Here is a 20,365-nt window from a genome sequence, read left to right as displayed (position 1 = left end):
TACCACATTTTAATCTTGAAACGGCTCAACCCAATTAATACAATAGTAAAGATACAACAAACTTAATTAGTCAAGTATATTCTTTTATTTTCTCAATCTTTCTGATCTATAAAATGAAATGGAAACACTCTCATACATTAATTACAAAATTCATAGCTTAATTACACAATGTACAAGATAGTTTAAAAAGAGGCAACATCATGCATTGCACAATGAAGTAATTTTGATAAAAAGTACTAAACAAATTACTTGCTAGTGCTCTTGAAAAGGAAGTACTACATATTACTAAGTAAAATAGAGGACAAAGAACACAATGCAAAAAGTTGTGTGCAATAAGGGAAATTATATTAAGGTTAAGTAGATGTTGACAAATAAATAAATTTATAAATAAAACAATTTGGAATATGTACATGGATGGAATATCAAGATATAAAATTTTCATTAATTTACAAATAGTATGAAAATATTGAAAACTGCATCAGATCTAAAAAGGCACAAGTTTTTCTCTGCCCGAAGATCCTTAGTTCATTCACAAAATGATAAAAACTTGAGGAAAAAAGAAATTATTGCACAAAATTTTGATCTCAACAGCAGTATGATTAATGTCAAGTGATGTAGTTATTGATTTATCTACTGAATAATGCAAAATGAATTTTTCCCCATACACAAGTCTTTGCTAATTTGCACTTTGCTTTCTTTTACATTTTAACCATCAATCTCGATATCTTTAAAATTTGCTGATAGGCACTTTTCCTTCTTCTGTGTTTTAGCCATCAATCCAAACTGATATTTTGCACGTTGCTTTGTTCCATTTAACCATCAATCTAAAATGCATTTTTGTCATGAAATCTGAGTTTCTACCATTTTGGTGAAGTATGATGTCAAATGATCTAAAAGGGTTTCAAAGTCCATTTTAACATGCAACCCTTGATTACAGACCAATATTGGCCTCTCTAATCCTCAATCCTTGGTTTGACCATGCCATATTCTACAGCCTTTTGTAAAGCATCTTCACAAAGTTCTTTAGATCTGGCACGTTCCTGTTGTTCAAGCTTCGTCACTGCCATCATAATCTCAAACAGTTGACTCTCAAAGATTTTTTCGGCTATTTTCTGACTGGAGTTGACCATATTGTAAGCGATGTAACAGCCACGATGCTGAATGTCTAGATCCTCATTGGCTACCAGAGTTTGCAGAACTTCCAACCAGCATTGAATCTGAAATAGTACAGAATTAAAGTATAAAACCATGACAGTTACATGTGGCGACAATGATAATCTGATGATGACACGTGTTAAACTTTATGTGTTTAATATTAATAATATTAAGAAGTGTGCTTATTATATAATATTGTCTTGTGTTTGTTATATGTACTCCTCACTTCTAAATATTGTTAAAATCTTATAGCAATCAAGTTGTCTCATACATATGCATTTCAATTTAGAGGACATTCTCATAATAGGCCCAAATACAAGAAAAAGAAAAACAAAGAAATGCAATTATGTCCTACATTTAAAGACCTGATCAAACTAAAGAAGAAGAAGAGAACACCATTCAGTGTGCAATGATGGAAATTTTGCAAGAACAGCAACATAAGTCTACTTACATTTATAATTTTATTACATATAATTTCACTCTGTGTTAACACTGCAATTGCTCCTGCGGCAGCCTTGACTAATTTTGGTTCTTCCTCTCCACAATATAAATACATCAGTTTAACTCGGTCATTTTCTGCTTCATACAGCTCTACTACCTAGTAATAACATGGATATATGAGTCAAACTTATGTTCAATTATGAATAATTGATATATAATGGATTTCAGGGCAGGAGAGCTTGACTTCTCCAAAGGGTACTGATACATTGAAAGAGGAGCTATCTGCAGTGACAGTGGATGGTTTTTCTTCTTATTATTTTTCAGTGAATCATTGGGCTTTCTAGTTTGAGCTAAGGAAATAACAGCCATTACTATGAAGTGTACAATCGGCACTGTTTTTTATGATTTTCAACCCAACTTACATAGTCTGTAGCATACCCAGGGCAGAAACTTCATCAACAAACCCTTTTACATGTTAGCCCCTATGATCAGTATCACTGACCGGGGGAAACTTAGTTGAAAAATTTAAATGTATTATCTTGACCAATGACCTAATCAAACCCTGGAGCATCAGGTTAGCGAGCAAGCATTTAAATCACAGATCGATCGCGACCTCAGAAATATTACAAAAAAAAAAAAGTAGATAGTCAATACCTTTTCATTCATAACCATATTACACATACATTCTGTAGCAGCCAATTTTAATTTCTCATGTTCCTCAAACATATACTGTTCTATTGCTGTTATCCCTTTCTCTGTTATAATACGATTCCTGTAAATAATATCATGGAACATTAACAGAAATTTTGAGCAGGAGTAAGTTTCTCAAAACCTTTATTTTTTATGATTTTAGTGTTGCACTAATCAAATTTCTAAATGAAATCAGTCAGATAATCATACTTTTCAACTGGTAAGATTTAATGTTTCAGTAATTATAACTGGTTTAATTACAAAACTGATTATACATCTAGCTTTTTTAGCCAATCATATAACTGTATTTATCAAAATATAGACTTAAATTAGACTCTCAATGCACACACTTCAAATATAACAGTCATCATCAGTAAAGGTCAATTTCAATAAATTATCTGGTTAAGAATCAGAAAAAAAACAAATTCAAAGTGAAAGCATAACTTTTCCGTTTAAATTCCAGAAAGTCCTCTATGAAGTAAAAGTAAACTCACCTAACAGAGTCTGAATGTGATGCTAGATTAGTCAGAGCTAGAAGAGCTTCAAAATTCTGTAGACTGGACCGTTCTGTTTTTAACAGGGTTAATAATGGCCGTACTACCTCATAGATCTATAAAGAGACAAGAAACAGATAACAGGATTAAAGTTATCCTTAAAATTTAGGTCTGATCATTCAGTGGAGGGAAGATCATACATTATGTCCTGTTTACTACAGGAAAAGCACATTACAGGTCCCTCAGTTAAAAAATGAGTCATTGCACACTGCATAATGTCTGCCATTTTCATTGAACCAATCATGAGCAGTAGAGTAAGGTTTAAACCTCATGACATTTCATTTCTAAGTTATGTTATCAACTTACGCGTTGTCCTGGAAAGGCTGTCTGTGGTTCCATGGTAACAGCTATCTTAGCTAATGCATGAGCAGCTAGACATTTACCAATTTCTGTATTATTTTCTACCAGTTGTAGTAAGCTCTGAAAATGAGAAAAAAAGTCATGAATCAGTATGAATAAAACAACTATTTAACATACCATTTCTCTCTTCATTCACCTTAGCATAAGTGGGCTTAAATAAAATCCAAAGACACCTGTGTTTAGTTATATATAAGTGTACACAAAAGGAATCCAGTTTACCTGAACCTTACCTTACACTTTGATTGTTCATAGCTAGAGACAGAAACAATACAGTCATATCTGACAATTTACTAAGACTACAAGAACAGAAAAGATTTTCTACCTTGGCGCCACCTTGCTGGACTATTAACCCTCGTAATTTTTCTTCTGTAGCCAGTCCCATGTACACTCTGTAATAATCAACAAATGGAATGGAGTTTTACATCCTTTTTTCTTGTAATATTATTGATTAAATCCCATATCTTATTGACCACTGGTGACCATAAAGTCTTCATTAAGAAAATTTGTTTGGAAATGGGGTTCAATTTCCAAAACTAGAACTTCAGGAGAATTTACTCAACAAAAGACATAAGACCATAACCAACAATGAAGCGAATTTGCGTATATTTCTTCTCCCAACAGTTGAGGATCTTCAACATGCAGACAGAGCCACAGACTAGCGTTTATCTCAACATCTTTATTCTCCTGCATTAGAATTACTTCAAACAAAATCAATGAGTTTCTCAGATATAAATCTCTCATTCTTTAAAATCAAGTGAGACCTACCTTGTAAGTAATTCTCGGCTGCCCTTACTGTCTGTTCTAGCCATGGCAACTAAAGCATTGACAACACCTAGTTTGGCTAGTTTCTGAATCCTGGCTGTAAGATATTTACTAGAATCCTACAATTATAATAATTTCATTAGAAATATTCAAACTTGATCTTCATTTCAGGTTTTTACGTGTACAAGGTATATCAAAATGCGTTAGAAACTTTAGAGCAGAGGACATTGAGAAATCAGTGAGTATAAATATGAAAAATAGTCCACCTTTTCATGTTCTTCAGGGACATGTTGTTTAGCAAATTTAGCCATTTCTATAAGTTCAGGCATAATATCAGGTTTATCATAACTGTTAGTTAGGTTAACAAATATTGTTATAGTAGCATATACTCTATTCTTCTCAATTTTCTACAAAAAATAATCAGAAATTAAGTCTGGTTTGACAACTATGGACAAATTTTTATCTTGAAATCATTTTGAACATAAGATTTTGGGATATGGATCTTATAATATTGATAGTACCTTAGCCACATCAAAGAGAGCTTCAATAGCTTCAGCATCTTCTAACAGTTCTTCTTTCACTTCAGCATCTAATGACAGGTAGGCCATGCCTTCTGCTGCCCATCTTCTCATATCAAACGCTGCTTTCTTCAGAAAACTGTAAAAATCATTACAATATGAACAAACTATCAATATTATTCAACTTAAATGGAGTTTTATATCCAAATTCTGCTCAAAGACCACAAGTATCACAAAAAAATAACCAAGACAAAATATGGACACTCAGAAAAGGGTGTTGAGTTCCCCCAAGAAACATGGGTAACAGTCTTAATTTCGACAAACAACTGTATCCTATTCAGACTTACTTTCTACAGACTCTGGCTAAGGTCAAAGTTGATCCATCAGCCATTGGTTTCGAGGTGGCATCCGTCCCTCCAAAACTTCCTAGTTTACATAAACCCTGAAAGATAAAATTCTTGACTATATCATACAAGGACAAAGGATAATCAATAGGGCTGCAACGATTCCTAAAGTGGCGATCTGATACACTGAACGATACTTGTTCAACGATACGATTTATTGCGATAATAAATCGCGATTCTTTGATTAAAAGGGAAAGAAAAAGAAAACTGATAATTAATAATATTTTAACACAGTTTAAATTATTTTGGCACGCTTAGAAGTACAAAACTCACTTTTCATCATTTGTTACAAACAAGGACTAACAAATTTTTTCAAAAAAAATAAATAAAATATCAAACCATCGAATACAGCTTCGTGGAATTATTTCATGACTATGCAAACAAATATTACGTTGGAAAAAGAAAAGTTTATAATCAGATTCCATGCGTTTATCTTCCCGTTGGCATATCGTTTTTTGAAGACAAAATAATACGTGAAAAGCAATTTTTCAACATTTGAGCATGACACAATTTCTAAAATACGTGAGGATTCCGTGCTATTAGTCATTAAAGGGAGTTAATTGTATTTATGAGAATCGGGCCGATGTATCGCGATTATTTTTTCAAGGGGAATAATTCTATAACTTACCACAAGAGCTCTGACTCTAGTTTCATCTTCACCAGTTTGATACAGCTTCTTCAAGATTGGCACTGCCTCTTTCAATATACCTGAACATCGATTCTTTTTGGATGCTGAGTGTACAATAGCCTCCACTGCAATACGTTGATGTAAAGGGTTCTCACTACTGGCCAGGGCAAACATCAACTGAACCACTCCTTCAGCACCAATTATCATGTTTCCAACTTCATATGGACCCTGCAAAATTGGGCCAATATAAAAATGGTGAACCAAGTAATGATAAATAATACATATCTTTTTAGATAATAGAAAGTGTGAGTCTAAAGAAGTCACTGGACAAAAGTCAAAATGCAAACTAAGATTGATGTCTTACTTGTAAAAGAGTAGAAATGGCTTCCACAGCTTCGATTTTGGACTCCATAATTTCATCTGTAAACAAGTCTCTGTAATAAATATTAGGAATTAACTGTGGCTCTACAGCAACATCACAAGGTTACCAAGTTAATTATTATCTTTGAGTGTAAGTTATCGGTATGATTTTGGTGCATTATTCTTTTAATACATGGGCTGCTAAAAGTGTTTGATTTGATCCCACATCCTAAATGTCTATCTTTTTAATGTTAATAAAACAATGGAAATGTAAACAAAATTTCTTTAAGGTTCAGAAGAGTAAGGCAGACCATTCTAACTGACTGTTTTACCTGGCATACAATCAAATCAAATCACTGCATTCTGTGAAAAATAGTGGCTATTGCAGTCAAGGCATAAGATGAAGTTCGTATTTCATTGATATTTTGAAGAAGGCATTCTACAAAAGCTAATCTTTCTTCTAACTTACTTGAAATAGTCACTACATTTGTCCTTAAAAATCTCTCTTTCTCTGTCACTCATAGTGTCATCCCAAACTTTAGACAACGCAACAGATGCATGCATTCTCGAATGCTCTGTCACTGGGATGGTATTGTGCACTTTTAATGTTCCAGCTACCGTTAACAAATTCTCAATACCTAAATACATACATTAAAAACATTTTATTATCAGAAATTGAAATTAAACTAATTTTAATGGTTCTCTCCAAATGATATAATGGTATGGTCTAAACACATAGCTAAATAATAATTAGATTACTAAATCCTTTAAAAGATTAATATCATACCTTCTGTCGCGAGGAATTTTTTCATCCAGCCAATACCATCCAATCTTTCAATATGTTTAATCATTATCTCCATGGCTGAATCACGGCCATAACCAGACACTTTTTTATTTATCAACATTTTGATGAGGGTATAAAATATTTCATCTATATATTTCTCACTGTATTCATCTATAAATAACAAACATCCAAAATCAACGGTCAACTTCAAAAGGTCATGTAGAGACAATATACTTTACAGCTCAGTAATATAATACCAAATCATGTCAAAATGTTTAAGAATATAAAATAAGGTGAATACTAAATATCTGAAACACAGGATGCTTTATAAGCCTGCCAAAATACAGAAGCGATCAGTCCTGATGAGGGTGTTTTATCTGAAACAGTGTCAAAAGAGCTCATGTCAATAACATTAGCATGGGAAGAAAGATGTTAAATTCACCATTTATACTGTCATTATGATGATATAAGAAAGAAAGATCCATATATTGCAAGGACAACTTGAGTTATCCAAAAATAACATCCAAAGTTCACGAGAATCCTGTCAGACCAAACTTCTCTATATTGATCTCTCCAACAGATTTTAAAAGTAAATTTATATCACACCTGGTTGAAAATAAGGATAAGGTCCAACATGTTCCATTTTCTTCTTATCTTCTTTATATTTTTTTAAACGTTCAGTAAATTTATCAAACTCTGAACCGTAAGTCATTAAATTCTGTAGAAGATGACAACATGACGTGGAGACTTCTTCATTGTTCACTCCCATCAAGGACATTATTTTCTGTACACCTATTTTATCAATGATCTCTCTAGACTGAAATTATAATCCAAGTAATATGAAATTTGAAAGGAGTTATTAGAAGTCTAACATCACATTAAAGTACTATAGATGATAAGGGTTTAAAGCTGACCATCAGGCTGATTTTTGTAAGCACTGGAAGTTGCACCAGTCTTTCAATTGAGTCCACAGCAACTTTTGTCCAGCAGACAACAATCCAAAACGCTATTTGTCTATTCATTTCATGGAGATGGGAACTCTTGAATTACCAGACCGACAAACATTCTTTTTTTAAGATAATGGAAATGACTTACTCTTTCTTCGCTTTCTTTACCAAGACAGGCAAGAATACGAACACCTCCCACCATCATAGCACAGTCTTTATCATCCAGTAATGTTTTCACACGTTCTATTCCGTTATATTTACAGATCATGTTAGCTGAGGCCCCTTCCCTGCTAAGTACGATTAGGTTATTGATTGCCTGAAATATATAAGGAACAATGACACTAAAAATCACTTCAATTTGCACCATATTGATCAGCTTTTAGTTTTACTGAACTACTCCAGTGAGGGCCAAAAAGGGTTAAAAGCGTGTTTCAACATTGATCGGCACATTGTTCAGTTTGGTGGGCTTGATAAACTAGTCTATTTTTCCTTTTGTGTTTCACACAATCATAGAGCTGGAAAGGGGAAAAATTTGATTGGCTAATGGTGTTATCAATCAGACCCTTGAACCTACTATCAATATTCGGTCATCTAATCTGCTGTAATAAAATGGTACATTACCTGTTTTCTCTTTTCTTTGTCCTCACATTCTGGATCAAAAGCGAATTTAAACATCTGAGTCACTTTATTTGTCATACTGTTCTGTTCTTTTACCTAAAAAATTATTTCAAAATGAAAACATGTTGACATCTGTTTTATTGCTTAAAGCTGACTTAGAAATAGGGGTCTTGGAAAATCGCACGTCAATCATTGCAACTTGAGTCATCATAGAATGATAATCAACTTGAGCAAAAATGGGGTAAAATTACTAAAAAAATAGCAAGCGGACTCTCTGAATTTCAGAATGCAAACTGAATCTATATACTACCTACCCTTTGTTGAATGACAGGATTTAATCGTTTAAATGTAGGAACAATAGCTGAGTTTCCAGGATCTACTTTCATTAATAAGGCAGCATCACGGAACGCTTCTTCAAGTTTTCCCGAACTTTCATATGCCTGGCATCTTCTGAATAAAGCTTTGGGATCATTAGGTGCCAGATCTAAGGCTGGAAAAAAGATATGTTAATCATTATCAATAAGCCAAATAAAAAATATTAGATGTGAGGACCCACTAAAAAGTTCTAAAATAAATTCATGTGATGTAAATCATAACACAGGCAATAGTAATATGTTGCCTCTCTTAAATAATTTAAAGCTTTAAAAAAATTTCAAATTCTGAGGTACGGTACAGAAAGTTAGTTTTTTCCACAGTATTTTTTCGAAGTACCAGTACATCAAAAACAAATCATCTTACCAGCACTAGAATCTTTGATAGTATTTCCAAAATCATTTTTCTTTAAATAAACTGCAGCTCTGTTTTTATACAGGACAGCTTTTTCTGAGTCTTTGAGGTTAGGGATCTCTAGAGCTTTAGTGTAGCTAGCTAACGCTTTGTCCAATTCTCCTGATTTAAAATACTGGTTCCCTTCCTCTTTTAATACAGTACTATCACCCATCTACAAAAACATTACAATTCTAGCAATCAAAGGCATAAATAGCATTGGCACCTCCTTACATATTTTGATGGGGATTCCTATAATTTTGGGAATAAAATCATTTATTAAGATCGATCTAGGCTCCTAAACTCCATAATAATTTTCTGTACAAAAATGAAGGGGTTCCCAATATCTGCATTATTTTACATAAAACAACCCTTTTTTTCCTCCAAGATAAAAAGTTAATTCAAAGATGCAAACTTTTTTAATCTAACCAAAAATTAGTTCACCCCTCACCATTGCGATCTCTTTTTTCATGTCTGTATAAAAAGAATTGAAACTGAAACGTAAAATTATCACCACTGAAGTCAAAATTATTCAAAAAGTGTATCCATATACCTTGATGAGGTTTTCGGTTCCTTAGAATTCTATAAAATGTCAGGAACTACGATATTCTCTCACATGTCTAAGTAACCGGAAGTAAGACTTTTCGTACCTTCTAGAAGACTATAGAAGAGTTGAGAAGTTGGCAATATTACAAAAAATACTGAAGAAATTACGAAGATTTGGTTCTTGTACGAAAAATCACGTTGTCTTGGCAATTCAGAAATGGACCTCGTTCAAGAGACTGCAACTTTTCATTGATGGAAAAGATTTTATTGTCGTTTGTTTATATGCCATAATGGGAGATAACTCTGTGTATCATGCCCTTATAAGGTAATTTTAAAGGAACCATATCAAGTTTCAATATGAAGCTGTGAACAAAGGAATCTACCATCTGTAGGCAATAAAGATTAGGACAGATTAACATGACATCAGATTATCCCCTTCTAATCAGTTAATTGGTAAATTAATTCTCAGTTAAAGATAGGCCTACCCCTCATGTGCGCCTGAATACACGACTGATAAGTGATAGGCGCCTACCAACCGATCATAGTTCGTCGACTTGGAATTTGGGAAATTTAAACTTAAAAAAAACCAAACAAATAACGCTTTAACTTCCACACAATGATTCCGCATTTCACTGTCACGCATATTGTGGCTTTTGCCAAAATATATAACCTAGACTAGTAGTCTAATCTTCTTAAAGAAGTTTGAAACGAAAGTTGTTTAATAATGCAACAATGCTTCATATAGTCCTGATTTCAGAAATTTGAGAAAAGTTCAACGACTCACGAGTTCACAAACACGATAAGTGATAAACAAATTTCGTTTCATTTTATTTATGAGGCGTGTGGCATGACTTTGCTTGTCTTCAGTCATCCTCAACAATAAAGTGTAAATTCGTTAAAGTTGCAGTTCACAGAGTATATTATGAATTATATTATTGATAGAGCTTTTTTTCTTTTTTGCAGGGCGTAAAATGAACCATAATGACTGAAGAATGAGGAATCACAAATAATAGGCAATGAAGATGTCAAGACCCCTGTCCAGTAGAACTGTGTGCTTGGTGTTCTTCTTGAACAAGAGATGTTTAATCTGGAGCTAACTTTAGAACATTTAAACACTAACTACATATCCAATATACAGTACACCCCTAACCTCCATCACCACCTTCTAGATTTCACCCGAGCATTTAACCCGTGGGATTGCACATGAACCCTGATTGAGAAGCACTAGATTCTAATTGTCTACGAGACACTTTAATAATTTTGTTATAAAAAACAGAAGATCAAAAATCAAAAGATGTAGGCCCGTAGGCTACATAAGAGAATAATTGAGAAAAAAAATCGAATCGATTAAACAATAAAATATTCAAATGTATAATATTCCGTGCAATAAAAAAAAAAAAAACATTTCATATGGTTCAAGGCGAGACCTTTTGTCTGATTAATCTCCAAGGGAATACTAGAAAATTTCATTACGGCAGTTTCCATGGCAGATATGTCGTGTTTCAATTCATGAAAGCTTTAAACTTTTCTTTCGAAGCTCTAAGCCTGTCTTTCATTGAAACATACTTTTTTAGGACAGAATTATTATTTTTTTTAAAATTACATATATGTCTACTGCACATTCTCGCAATTAAGGAGACGGAATACCAAACCTATTGTTCATATATATTATAAAAGAGAGAAAATCTGGCATAATGACAACAAGGAATAAGGGACACACTAGACAAACAATACCTGTTACACCGAGGGAAACTGCACTGGGTCTATTGTCTGAAACACTAATATACCGTCGGGTGGTTGCCGATAGATTCTGGCGACTGACAAATAATTCCTTTTGTATCTCTGTTATGCGTTCATTCACATTGTCTGATTTGGTCAGGTTGTCACAAAAACATACACAGCTATTTCCCCCTTCAGGTAAATACGTCATCTGCTTACTAATTCTTGACGTCTGTATTCCACCTTCCCATGACGTCATCGTACTAAATGACGATATTGCGTTGAACGACGTTAGTAGATTTTTAGATGACGCCATTTGGTGCCCTGATGATGTAGAGTCAAATGGCGCTTGTAGGTTTTCGGATGACATCACCATTTCTAATGTTGATATTGATTTATGTAGACCTTCCATTGGCATCATCGTAACAGATGAAAATAGTGACGTTTGCAGGTTTTCCGATGACGTCATGAAGTACGGTGGTGATGCATAGTCAAATGACGCACGTGTGCCCTCCGATGGCATCACCGTATCAAATTTAGATATTGATTCAAATGATGTAATTTGGTAAGATGATGATATTGAATCAGAAAAGGTTTGTACTGTTTCTTCTGTTGACGTCACTGGGGTTGTTGCTAGCGGAAGATAACTGTAAGGTGACGTCACCGAGTAGTACGATAACAATTTTGATGTTGCTGCCAAAGATTCAGGTATTTCTGAAATTGAACATATCTCTATTGCATTCACAGTTGGTATATTTTATCAAGGCTAAAAACTAAGAAAATTAGAACGTAAAACTCAAATTGTATAAAAATAAATGCCAGATGTTTCCAAAACTAAACACTAATGCCAAATTGGTAAAAAACAAAACGAACACGGATTGTTATTAACATTCTTCTATGACGCCTTGAAAATACATGTATGCCTATCTGAATGTGAGAGTTACTTCGGTCGATACTTCTTGCAACTAAATCTCCTTTACACAGAACGGAAATCAATATAAGTTCTTACCGAATATCCAGTTGCCCATTTGGTATTTCCAAGTACTAATGCCAAGGTAATTAATCGGGAACTTGTTCATGCCAATTTCACCTTGCATAATTAGCGAATCTGAAGCAAACACCTTCATAATTCCTCCAGTCCAACTTATGTTGAATTTTAGGTAGGCATTACAGTTCAAATATGAAGCATATCTTTGTGCAAGTCGAGTCGAATTATGCTTTTCATATTTCGTTATAGAAAATACGGAGTTAAACGACCCTCCAATCATAACAACATACATTTTAGATTGAAAGTTACTTTCTTCCGAGGCTATACCAACATGGACGTCGGAACAAGTCTTGACGTAAAATGTGATGAAATCCACACCCCTGACGTCTACTTCGTGATCCAGAAGAGGAACATACACGTGCTCCTTTTGGGTTGTTATAACAGAGGTATTGGTGGATTCTGAAATCGAAACCAGACATCAGGCAACATCAATCAATGTAACGACATAGTGTAGCATAGCATAGCATAAAATTGCACAACTTAACGTATCGCATAGCATAGCACATAGAAGCTCGATGTTTGGACCTCACATAATTTTGAACCAGTCGTATTTCAACAACGTTCGCATAACGTAGTAATAAAAGTGTTACATATTAATGGATAGGGACGTAGCCTAGTCCATCTGCTTACCTGCTCCGTTGATCATCAATCCAAATAATTCCTATTGTTATGATCCTATTCCACATGGTCAGACCTTTCACGATTCGAGAATAATTGACAATATATGAGACTGATTCCACTCCTCAGAAAGTGTTAGACTAGCTGGTAGATTGTGTGTATGATTAGTACAGTAACAATAAATCTGTGACTTATAATGGATTTTATACTTAAGATTCGCAACAATGCCTAATGGCAAGTCTTTTAACACGAAAAAACATTCAATGGAAGAAAACTGACACATTTCAGGGATAAACGATCTTATCACAAAATCTCGATGTGTCATTTCGTGTTTTTTCTGTGAGTGACTCCAGTTGGTATTCATTATCTGACGAAAGTTTGATGCATCACATGTTCTGGACCCTATAATACTCAACAAATGTTCTGTAGGCTACAATAAATGATTTCTTTGAGTGGAAAATTCTGAGATATTATTATTCTTTACCCACTCTTAGCACTGTTAATTTCGACTGAACATGATATAAAAGGGGATTTCATCAGATCAAGATGGCCCGTGTAATAACCTACAGATAAAACACAAAAACTTAACATTCCTACAAATCCGGAAGAAAGATTCTCTAGATTTTATTCAAATCAAAACTTCAAATTACTGATTGAAATCACGCGAGTTGAGTAATGGTAGACAGCCCGTAGATGGGACTTAAATAAATGTATGCTAAACGGTGACACAGAAAGCTAGAACAAAAAACAATTGACTATTTAGACATGCTTAAATCTGTAAACACTGTATAAAATTCACGCCACTCACTATCAGTGTATTTGGCAACATGTCTGGAGGCGAGCTATAATAGCAGATTTGGAAACTAAAGCAAGTGTAGTCTGAAGTCATTCCCATATACATTTGTTTCCCCTTAGCTGAACAACTCAAACCACAAAAGGTCTGTGTCCAGTACCAACCGAATAACTCAATTGGGCCTGAAAAACAAATCACACTGTCTTCTAAGACATTAGACATGGGGGTTTATTAAATTGGCCTTTTCATATAATTTGATACCCCTTCCAATGTTATTATCACTATGTGTAGCCTAAAAGACATAGGCCATATAGAGTGTTTGAATCAATGCGAACGTGATAATCGGGCACATTATTTTCATAACTCATTTTGGTTATATTTCTTTCAGTTATAGTAACACTAGTTTAGATAAGGTAAGGCGCACATTTCTTTTATTTTTATTAATTTTAGCACCTGGCTTTCCTAACCTAAATATAAAGCAAAACTGTCTAACTGAGCAGACTGTTGGCCGCATAAAACCCCCCAAAAATCCTACTCTTTCTTTCTGTACGATCAATCATTGGTCAGTCATTAGACGATAGCCAACGTCACTTCCGGCAAGACAAACAAAGTAATATGAACTTCCGGTGTAATATATAATATTACGGAAAGTTGTAGTAAAACGGAAAACGTACACGTTGAAATTTCCGAGTTCAAATTTTGTTTGACGTCTGTCTCTCTTTGAACAGACTTTAATGAAAAATAAAATGAAATGATCCTTATGTTCGGCTTCTAATTGATATAGTGACTTTAACCCATGCTTTTTCAGTCAAAAACTGTAGCATTGAGTCACAGTTAAGTGTGCCATCCACCCCAACTCCATCCCATTAACTTCAAAATTCAGATTGCACCAATATTTTGACTTTGATAATTAAAAAAATTAATCTCCAACGACGCACGAGCACCACTGGGAAAGAAAATTAATTGATAGTAAAAGATAAATAAAGTTAATTTATTCCAGATGAGTACCTCCTTCAAATTCGGCAACAAATCTGTATTTTTTACTCAAAGATCTTCATCTCGTGTGCGACTAAAATGCTTGACCACATGACCCCCTAATTAAATCTGAACATGAAAAGATGTGATTGCACCTCGATAATTATTTCCTCTAGTAAAAAGAGCGTTTGGAATTTTTAATGATTTTCAAAATGAATTAGACAGGAATGTCAAATTGCTTGCATTGTCGGAGAAATTTAAGGAATGTAGATGCAAACTGTTTATAATATCATAGCAAATTTTAAATGCGCATATATAGGCCAAAGTATTATTTGTTTTGGTCTTGGTTAGTCTACTGCTTATATAAGTAATTTGAAGGGGAAGTTATATATCAGGTTTTGAAAAAATAACCATGTATTAAATACCCAGACTTTCCGTACACGTTGTCTTTGTGTCATATTAATATTAAGGATCCCCCGACTATACAAGGGGAATGCGCTAACCTTGCCAAAATTTAACTTATTGCACACTGCACGTTTCCGGTCTAGTCCAAAACGGCAAGTAAACGTTTAAGTCTTTTGATGTATAAAATTTAAAAAATGCACTAGTATCGTGATCAGTAAATCAGCGTTATTTAAAGAAATCGCCTGATACTTATTTTTAAATCTACAATTAACCATAAATAGTCAAAACTATTATAGTCATAAAAATCGACCACCCAAAACAGTTCACGATACTCATTTCTGATAAGAATTACTCAACATATTATTATGTCGATTTTAAGGACCACACAAATAAACTTAATCTTAATAGCGTGCGAGTTAAGCCAATTTATCAGCAAAACATTGAAATATTGAACTCCAATATTTGAGATATTGCTCCTTTAAATATCGATCTTCTGAATGCTGACATAACAAGTGTACGATATATAAAGTGAATATTAAATATTTTGTACCGACTCAACCTTCGTCGTGTTCCGTTTGTTCTTAATTAGGCTCCTATTGATCGTACCTACTCATTACTAGTCTAGGTCAACCAGTACCTTTCTTTTATATCGTGACAGTTTCATTACTGTGCACTCCCTGTTTGATGATATTACCATCTATATACAGTATAATGTTCTGCACCTGATTGTGCTAAATGCTTTTAAATGGACGGAGTTTTATGTTGTACATCGCATCGGATTGACTGATCAAATCAAAATGGGTTTAAGTGCTACAATTTTAATGAAATAAATTGGTTTTTTTTTACGTTTTACTGTTCTGCATCCTTTGCGTTATTAACATTAAATTGAGGTTTACGTCCTACTATTTTATGAATATTTGATCTAATGGAACGAAAGTATTGGGAACTCTGTTGCTACACATTTCAACTCACACGTACTTTTGCCAGTGCCAGCAAACAAAGTAAAGATTTTCCTTCACCAAACTATAGTCCTCATCAACCAGTCATGATATGTTTCAAGGTCAATGCACGTGCAAAACAACACAGACCTGTATTTTATTTTTATCTGAGCAAAAGAGTTAAAAGCACGTGCACCACGTTTGCGTAGTGAAAATTTCACCTGACTTTCATTTTGAACTATTACTTCAGCAAACCGAAAAGTATAAGCCAATATTTAGAGTAATTCATTATCTTTTTAACGGCACTGCACAGAAAAGTGTAATTTGACTATAAAAGAAAGTTGAAGAGAAACGTGAAAACGTGTAGTGGTGTGTTTTGACAGTAAACATGCATGTGCAGACTTGTGTATAATTTGATAGAAAATATCTGTTACTAATTCTCTCCATTATTATCTCTCTTCCACCTGCTTCGTTTCATTCTTACCTACACATCGTCACGTACTTCCGTTCTTAAAGGAACCTAGCTTGGTAATACATGTGGATCCATCCATATACATCTTCACGTATTTCCTATCTTAAATGAAACTAACCTGGTAATATATGTGGATCCATCCATATACATCTTCACGTATTTCCTATCTTAAATGAAACTAACCTGGTAATATATGTGGATCCATCTATATACATCTTCACGTACTTCCTATCCTTTCTTAAATGAACCTAACCTGGTAATATATGTGGATCCATCTATATACATCTTCACATATTTCCTATCTTAAATGAACCTAACCTGGTAGTACATGTGGATCCATCTATATATATCGTCACGTACTTCCTTTCATTAAAGGAACCTAGCCTGGTAATAGACCCGTCTATACATCGTCACATACTTCCTTTCTTTAAAGGAACCTAACCTGGTAATAGATCCATTCACATATCGTCACGTACTTCAGTTCTTTAAAGGAACCTAGTCTGATAATAGAATCATCTTTACATCGTCACTAACAACTGCGTACTTTCATAACGTTCACATAAAAAAAAAACTTTATTTGAGTATGCCAACTAGCCACCCCTTTCACAGAGCTCAAATAGTTAATAATGTTTTAATAGTTAATTCGGAAACTATTCATGTCTATTTTGTAGCCTATGCAAGCATCTTGTTGGCAGATTCTGCATGGCTAATAATGTAAAGAGCTATATGAGCGTTATTTCAGGAAATCCACATACCTATTTGAATATGAGCATCCTTGAGCACTGATTGCTGATTATATTTTGTAACTTCTTTTGATAATATGGATTTTGGTTTAGGGGTATTTTTTATTTTTGTTTTTGGGATCGCCTCATTAAGCCAAAAGAGTAATATTTCGTAGTAACACCCCTTTAACCTTTAGTTGATAGAAATATCGTATTGGACATATAAAGACCAAACATCAAAAATATACATGATAACTGCATCATAAAATCATATTTTTATTCCCAATGGTATGGTGTTTGGTAATAAACCAAGATCAAACAAATTAAAGGTCGTCTTTCCAGTTAATTCGTTTTCCTGGAAAATAGCTCACACCAGCATAAAGATTGCAAGAGATTCACACTATCTTGGAATTTCTGGTGACACTATGCGACTGGGTTTGTCAACCTGGAATTCATTTCAGAGACCTGATACAGCTGTTAATTTATATTTTGTATATTTGTTACCAGAAGTTGCTCCTTTAAACGTGTTAGAATCATGATGTAAAACCTGTGTGAATATTTTCCTGGCTGATTTTTATATCACCGAGATTTATTTCATTCTAATTCACCATGTTGTTTTATTACCACCATGTTTATTGCTTCATTTCATGTCCTCTTTCATTCACAGTCAAGGGATCTTGCCGTTTAAAAAACCAGACGTTAGAGACAGTCCTAAGAGACGAGTTCACTCGGAGTAGCCTGGCTGGAGATGCATAGAGGAGTCACAACCCAAAGAATAAATGGGTTGATACATTGTTTATCCAAATAGTTTCGACGAGGCAGTGAGTTCAACCGACCTTTCGAAAGGGATTGCGAGTACTCATGATTTTTGTCCGTGTGGTCATATTTACAAAACAAAAGGTAAAAATGGCTACATCAAAGCGGGTTAATTGACCTTTTTTTAAAACCACATGACAGATTTACTCATACTCTGATGGCCAAGCCATCGTTACTTTTAAGTGGTTGGACGACTGTGTCCCTTAAGTTCAGTCAGCTGATATAGAAATTAACGACTAGATGTAGACTCTATAGCATTAGTTCAATCTAATGACAACCTAACAGCACTTAAAGTAGGACTTACACAGTCTGAACTTAACTGAAACTAAATCGATTTTGTACAAGGTATTAAGAAATGAAATGGAATTTTATGTCCTACTTTTCTAGGGCTAATGAAGGCGAACAACGTCATGATGTGTGCAATAAGGAAAAATTTGCCAGGACAGAAGCATAAGCCTACTCTTTTCGATTTTTTTTTCGAATCCTTTACGTGAACAGCTTGTTACACACGGTGAAAAACAGCGTAAAACTCCATTTGGTTCAATATAATATAAATTTTCTCAATATCAAGACGGGGTTGAGATAAAATAAGAGACAAAGAAACAACCTTGACCCTGTGACATGAAAATTATCGATTTAAGTCTTTGTTCTCTGTTAGATATAGGCTATAATGTACTGCTTTACTATATACACTAATCAGGTTTAAAGTGGCGATGTATGGGTCCTGTTTCACACACAAAAAAAGATAGGTAGGTAGGTAGGTAGATGACAAGTTAACGTTCGCTTTCAGCGGATGCTGATATCGCAAACTAGGTAGTTGTTGGTAGTCGTAGTAGTTGGTAGTTGGATTACAGACAGAAAGGCAAATCGATCACAATATCACAAGCGCGGACGTAATAGACAGCAGCATTCTATGTAATCCAAATCAGAGATGTGCCCTCTATGACGTCCTCACTTAGATCACTTCAAGCCCAACCAATGATGAGTCCAAGGTCTCACTTTCAGGTGCGTCTGAAATGATTGAAAAAAGCCAACCCCATGTAATGTACAAAGAGTGAAATGAACTGCATCTTTTCCAATTTTCGATGAACCTTTGATCCTCGAAGTATTGTCCCAAAATCCAAAACACAGAAGTGAACACGCGAGAAACGGGTCTGGGCACGTTGCAGACATAATTCGCTTGCACTATTTTCTACTGTATGGATAATCCCACATCGTACACTTCGTCTATTTCCTGCTTAATTATGTATGGAAGTCAAGAATATTATTGGAAATGGAGTAGACGTGTCATAATAAGACAGAAGACGACTGATTACCCACTGGATTTCAACTTTTCAACAACTTCCGCCTCACCCGTGAAATTCATAAAATTTCACGTTCCGTAGTCACGATCTTATGAGTTCTGGACTTTGAATGTCTTCTAAGTATGTTCTATATAAAGTCTAAAAGCTGAATTTTAGCTGTGAATAAAAATTTTCTAGAAAAAGAAATTCCACAGTCTGATTCTCATCGAATTTTCAAAAAGGGTATTTAAAGACTTTCAACTTGCAGTCAAGTCCAAGGCGCCCTATAAAACTTCACTTATTAAAACCACGTCCGAAAAGGCAGACCTGGCATCTTTAAATTAAAACCCACATTTCCACCCTATATATTGTCACCCAACAACAAAACTCTAGTGTTAAAATCATCAGATTGAATCTAGTTTAAATTCTCATCACGACTTGATCTAACCTTTATTAGCTTCAAACTCAATTAATGTGATTTAGACCATCTCCTTCTTTGTTTATTTGATGTCTTTAAAGTTAAAATGTTTAATTTCCAGTAGAAATGGTGAATTCAGATCACACTCTATCAGTTTGTGATGTTGTTGTCGTCTTCGGTACAGTAAATTAAATCTTAAACCTATTTAATAAAATCTAATTATCTGCGCCTTCTACGTAGAATATCGTATGGCAACGTTTTGTATTACCTCCTAACTATAAGGAAGTATAATGTACAAAAGAATGAAAAGCTACAAAACCTTGCGCTATTTGAACGCAGGGCCACTTTTTTGCAAGTAGAAGAAAAGATTCGTTAAATAACGTTGCTACATATAAATTTACTTTTTTGGTAGATAAACATAAAAGAGCTACGCACCGTCACAACAAGCCACGTATCGTTTAAACAGATGAACGTTTTATCAAGCGTCTCGGCCAATAGGCCAACAACCTTAAACGCTTTTCAGCACGTAGCGCTACTACAGAAGGACTCGATCAATAGACTAAACCGTAAAACATTATTATGAGTGACTCATATTAAAACACAACGTAAAATTACAACAGAATAGC

The 20,365-nt window shown here is 34.3% G+C and overlaps 2 protein-coding genes across 2 annotated transcripts; both read right to left on the bottom strand.

Annotated features, from left to right (window-relative positions):
• Positions 1-64: 64 nt before the first annotated feature.
• Positions 65-9,161, bottom strand: LOTGIDRAFT_224978 (hypothetical protein; the record flags this gene model as incomplete). Its single annotated transcript, XM_009048817.1, has 19 exons — positions 65-1,217; positions 1,607-1,753; positions 2,251-2,368; positions 2,781-2,896; positions 3,147-3,260; positions 3,523-3,589; positions 3,966-4,081; positions 4,229-4,369; positions 4,484-4,619; positions 4,828-4,922; positions 5,513-5,740; positions 5,877-5,946; positions 6,342-6,510; positions 6,660-6,827; positions 7,332-7,466; positions 7,748-7,919; positions 8,225-8,317; positions 8,536-8,711; positions 8,960-9,161. 19 exons carry the CDS (start codon positions 9,159-9,161, stop codon positions 954-956), a joined length of 2,727 nt encoding a protein of 908 aa, XP_009047065.1. The 3' UTR covers positions 65-953.
• Positions 9,162-11,162: 2,001 nt separating this feature from the next.
• LOTGIDRAFT_172234 (hypothetical protein) lies at positions 11,163-16,705 on the bottom strand (the record flags this gene model as incomplete). Its single annotated transcript, XM_009048816.1, has 3 exons — positions 11,163-11,965; positions 12,261-12,698; positions 16,684-16,705. 3 exons carry the CDS (start codon positions 16,703-16,705, stop codon positions 11,163-11,165), a joined length of 1,263 nt encoding a protein of 420 aa, XP_009047064.1.
• Between the last annotated feature and the right edge of the window lie 3,660 nt (positions 16,706-20,365).

Source organism: Lottia gigantea (genome assembly GCF_000327385.1).
Source record: "Lottia gigantea unplaced genomic scaffold LOTGIsca_129, whole genome shotgun sequence".
In the NCBI taxonomy this organism is placed as follows: Eukaryota; Metazoa; Mollusca; class Gastropoda; family Lottiidae; genus Lottia; species Lottia gigantea.
Note: the sequence above shows the minus strand (reverse complement) of the source record. Positions and strands in the feature narration are given on the sequence as shown.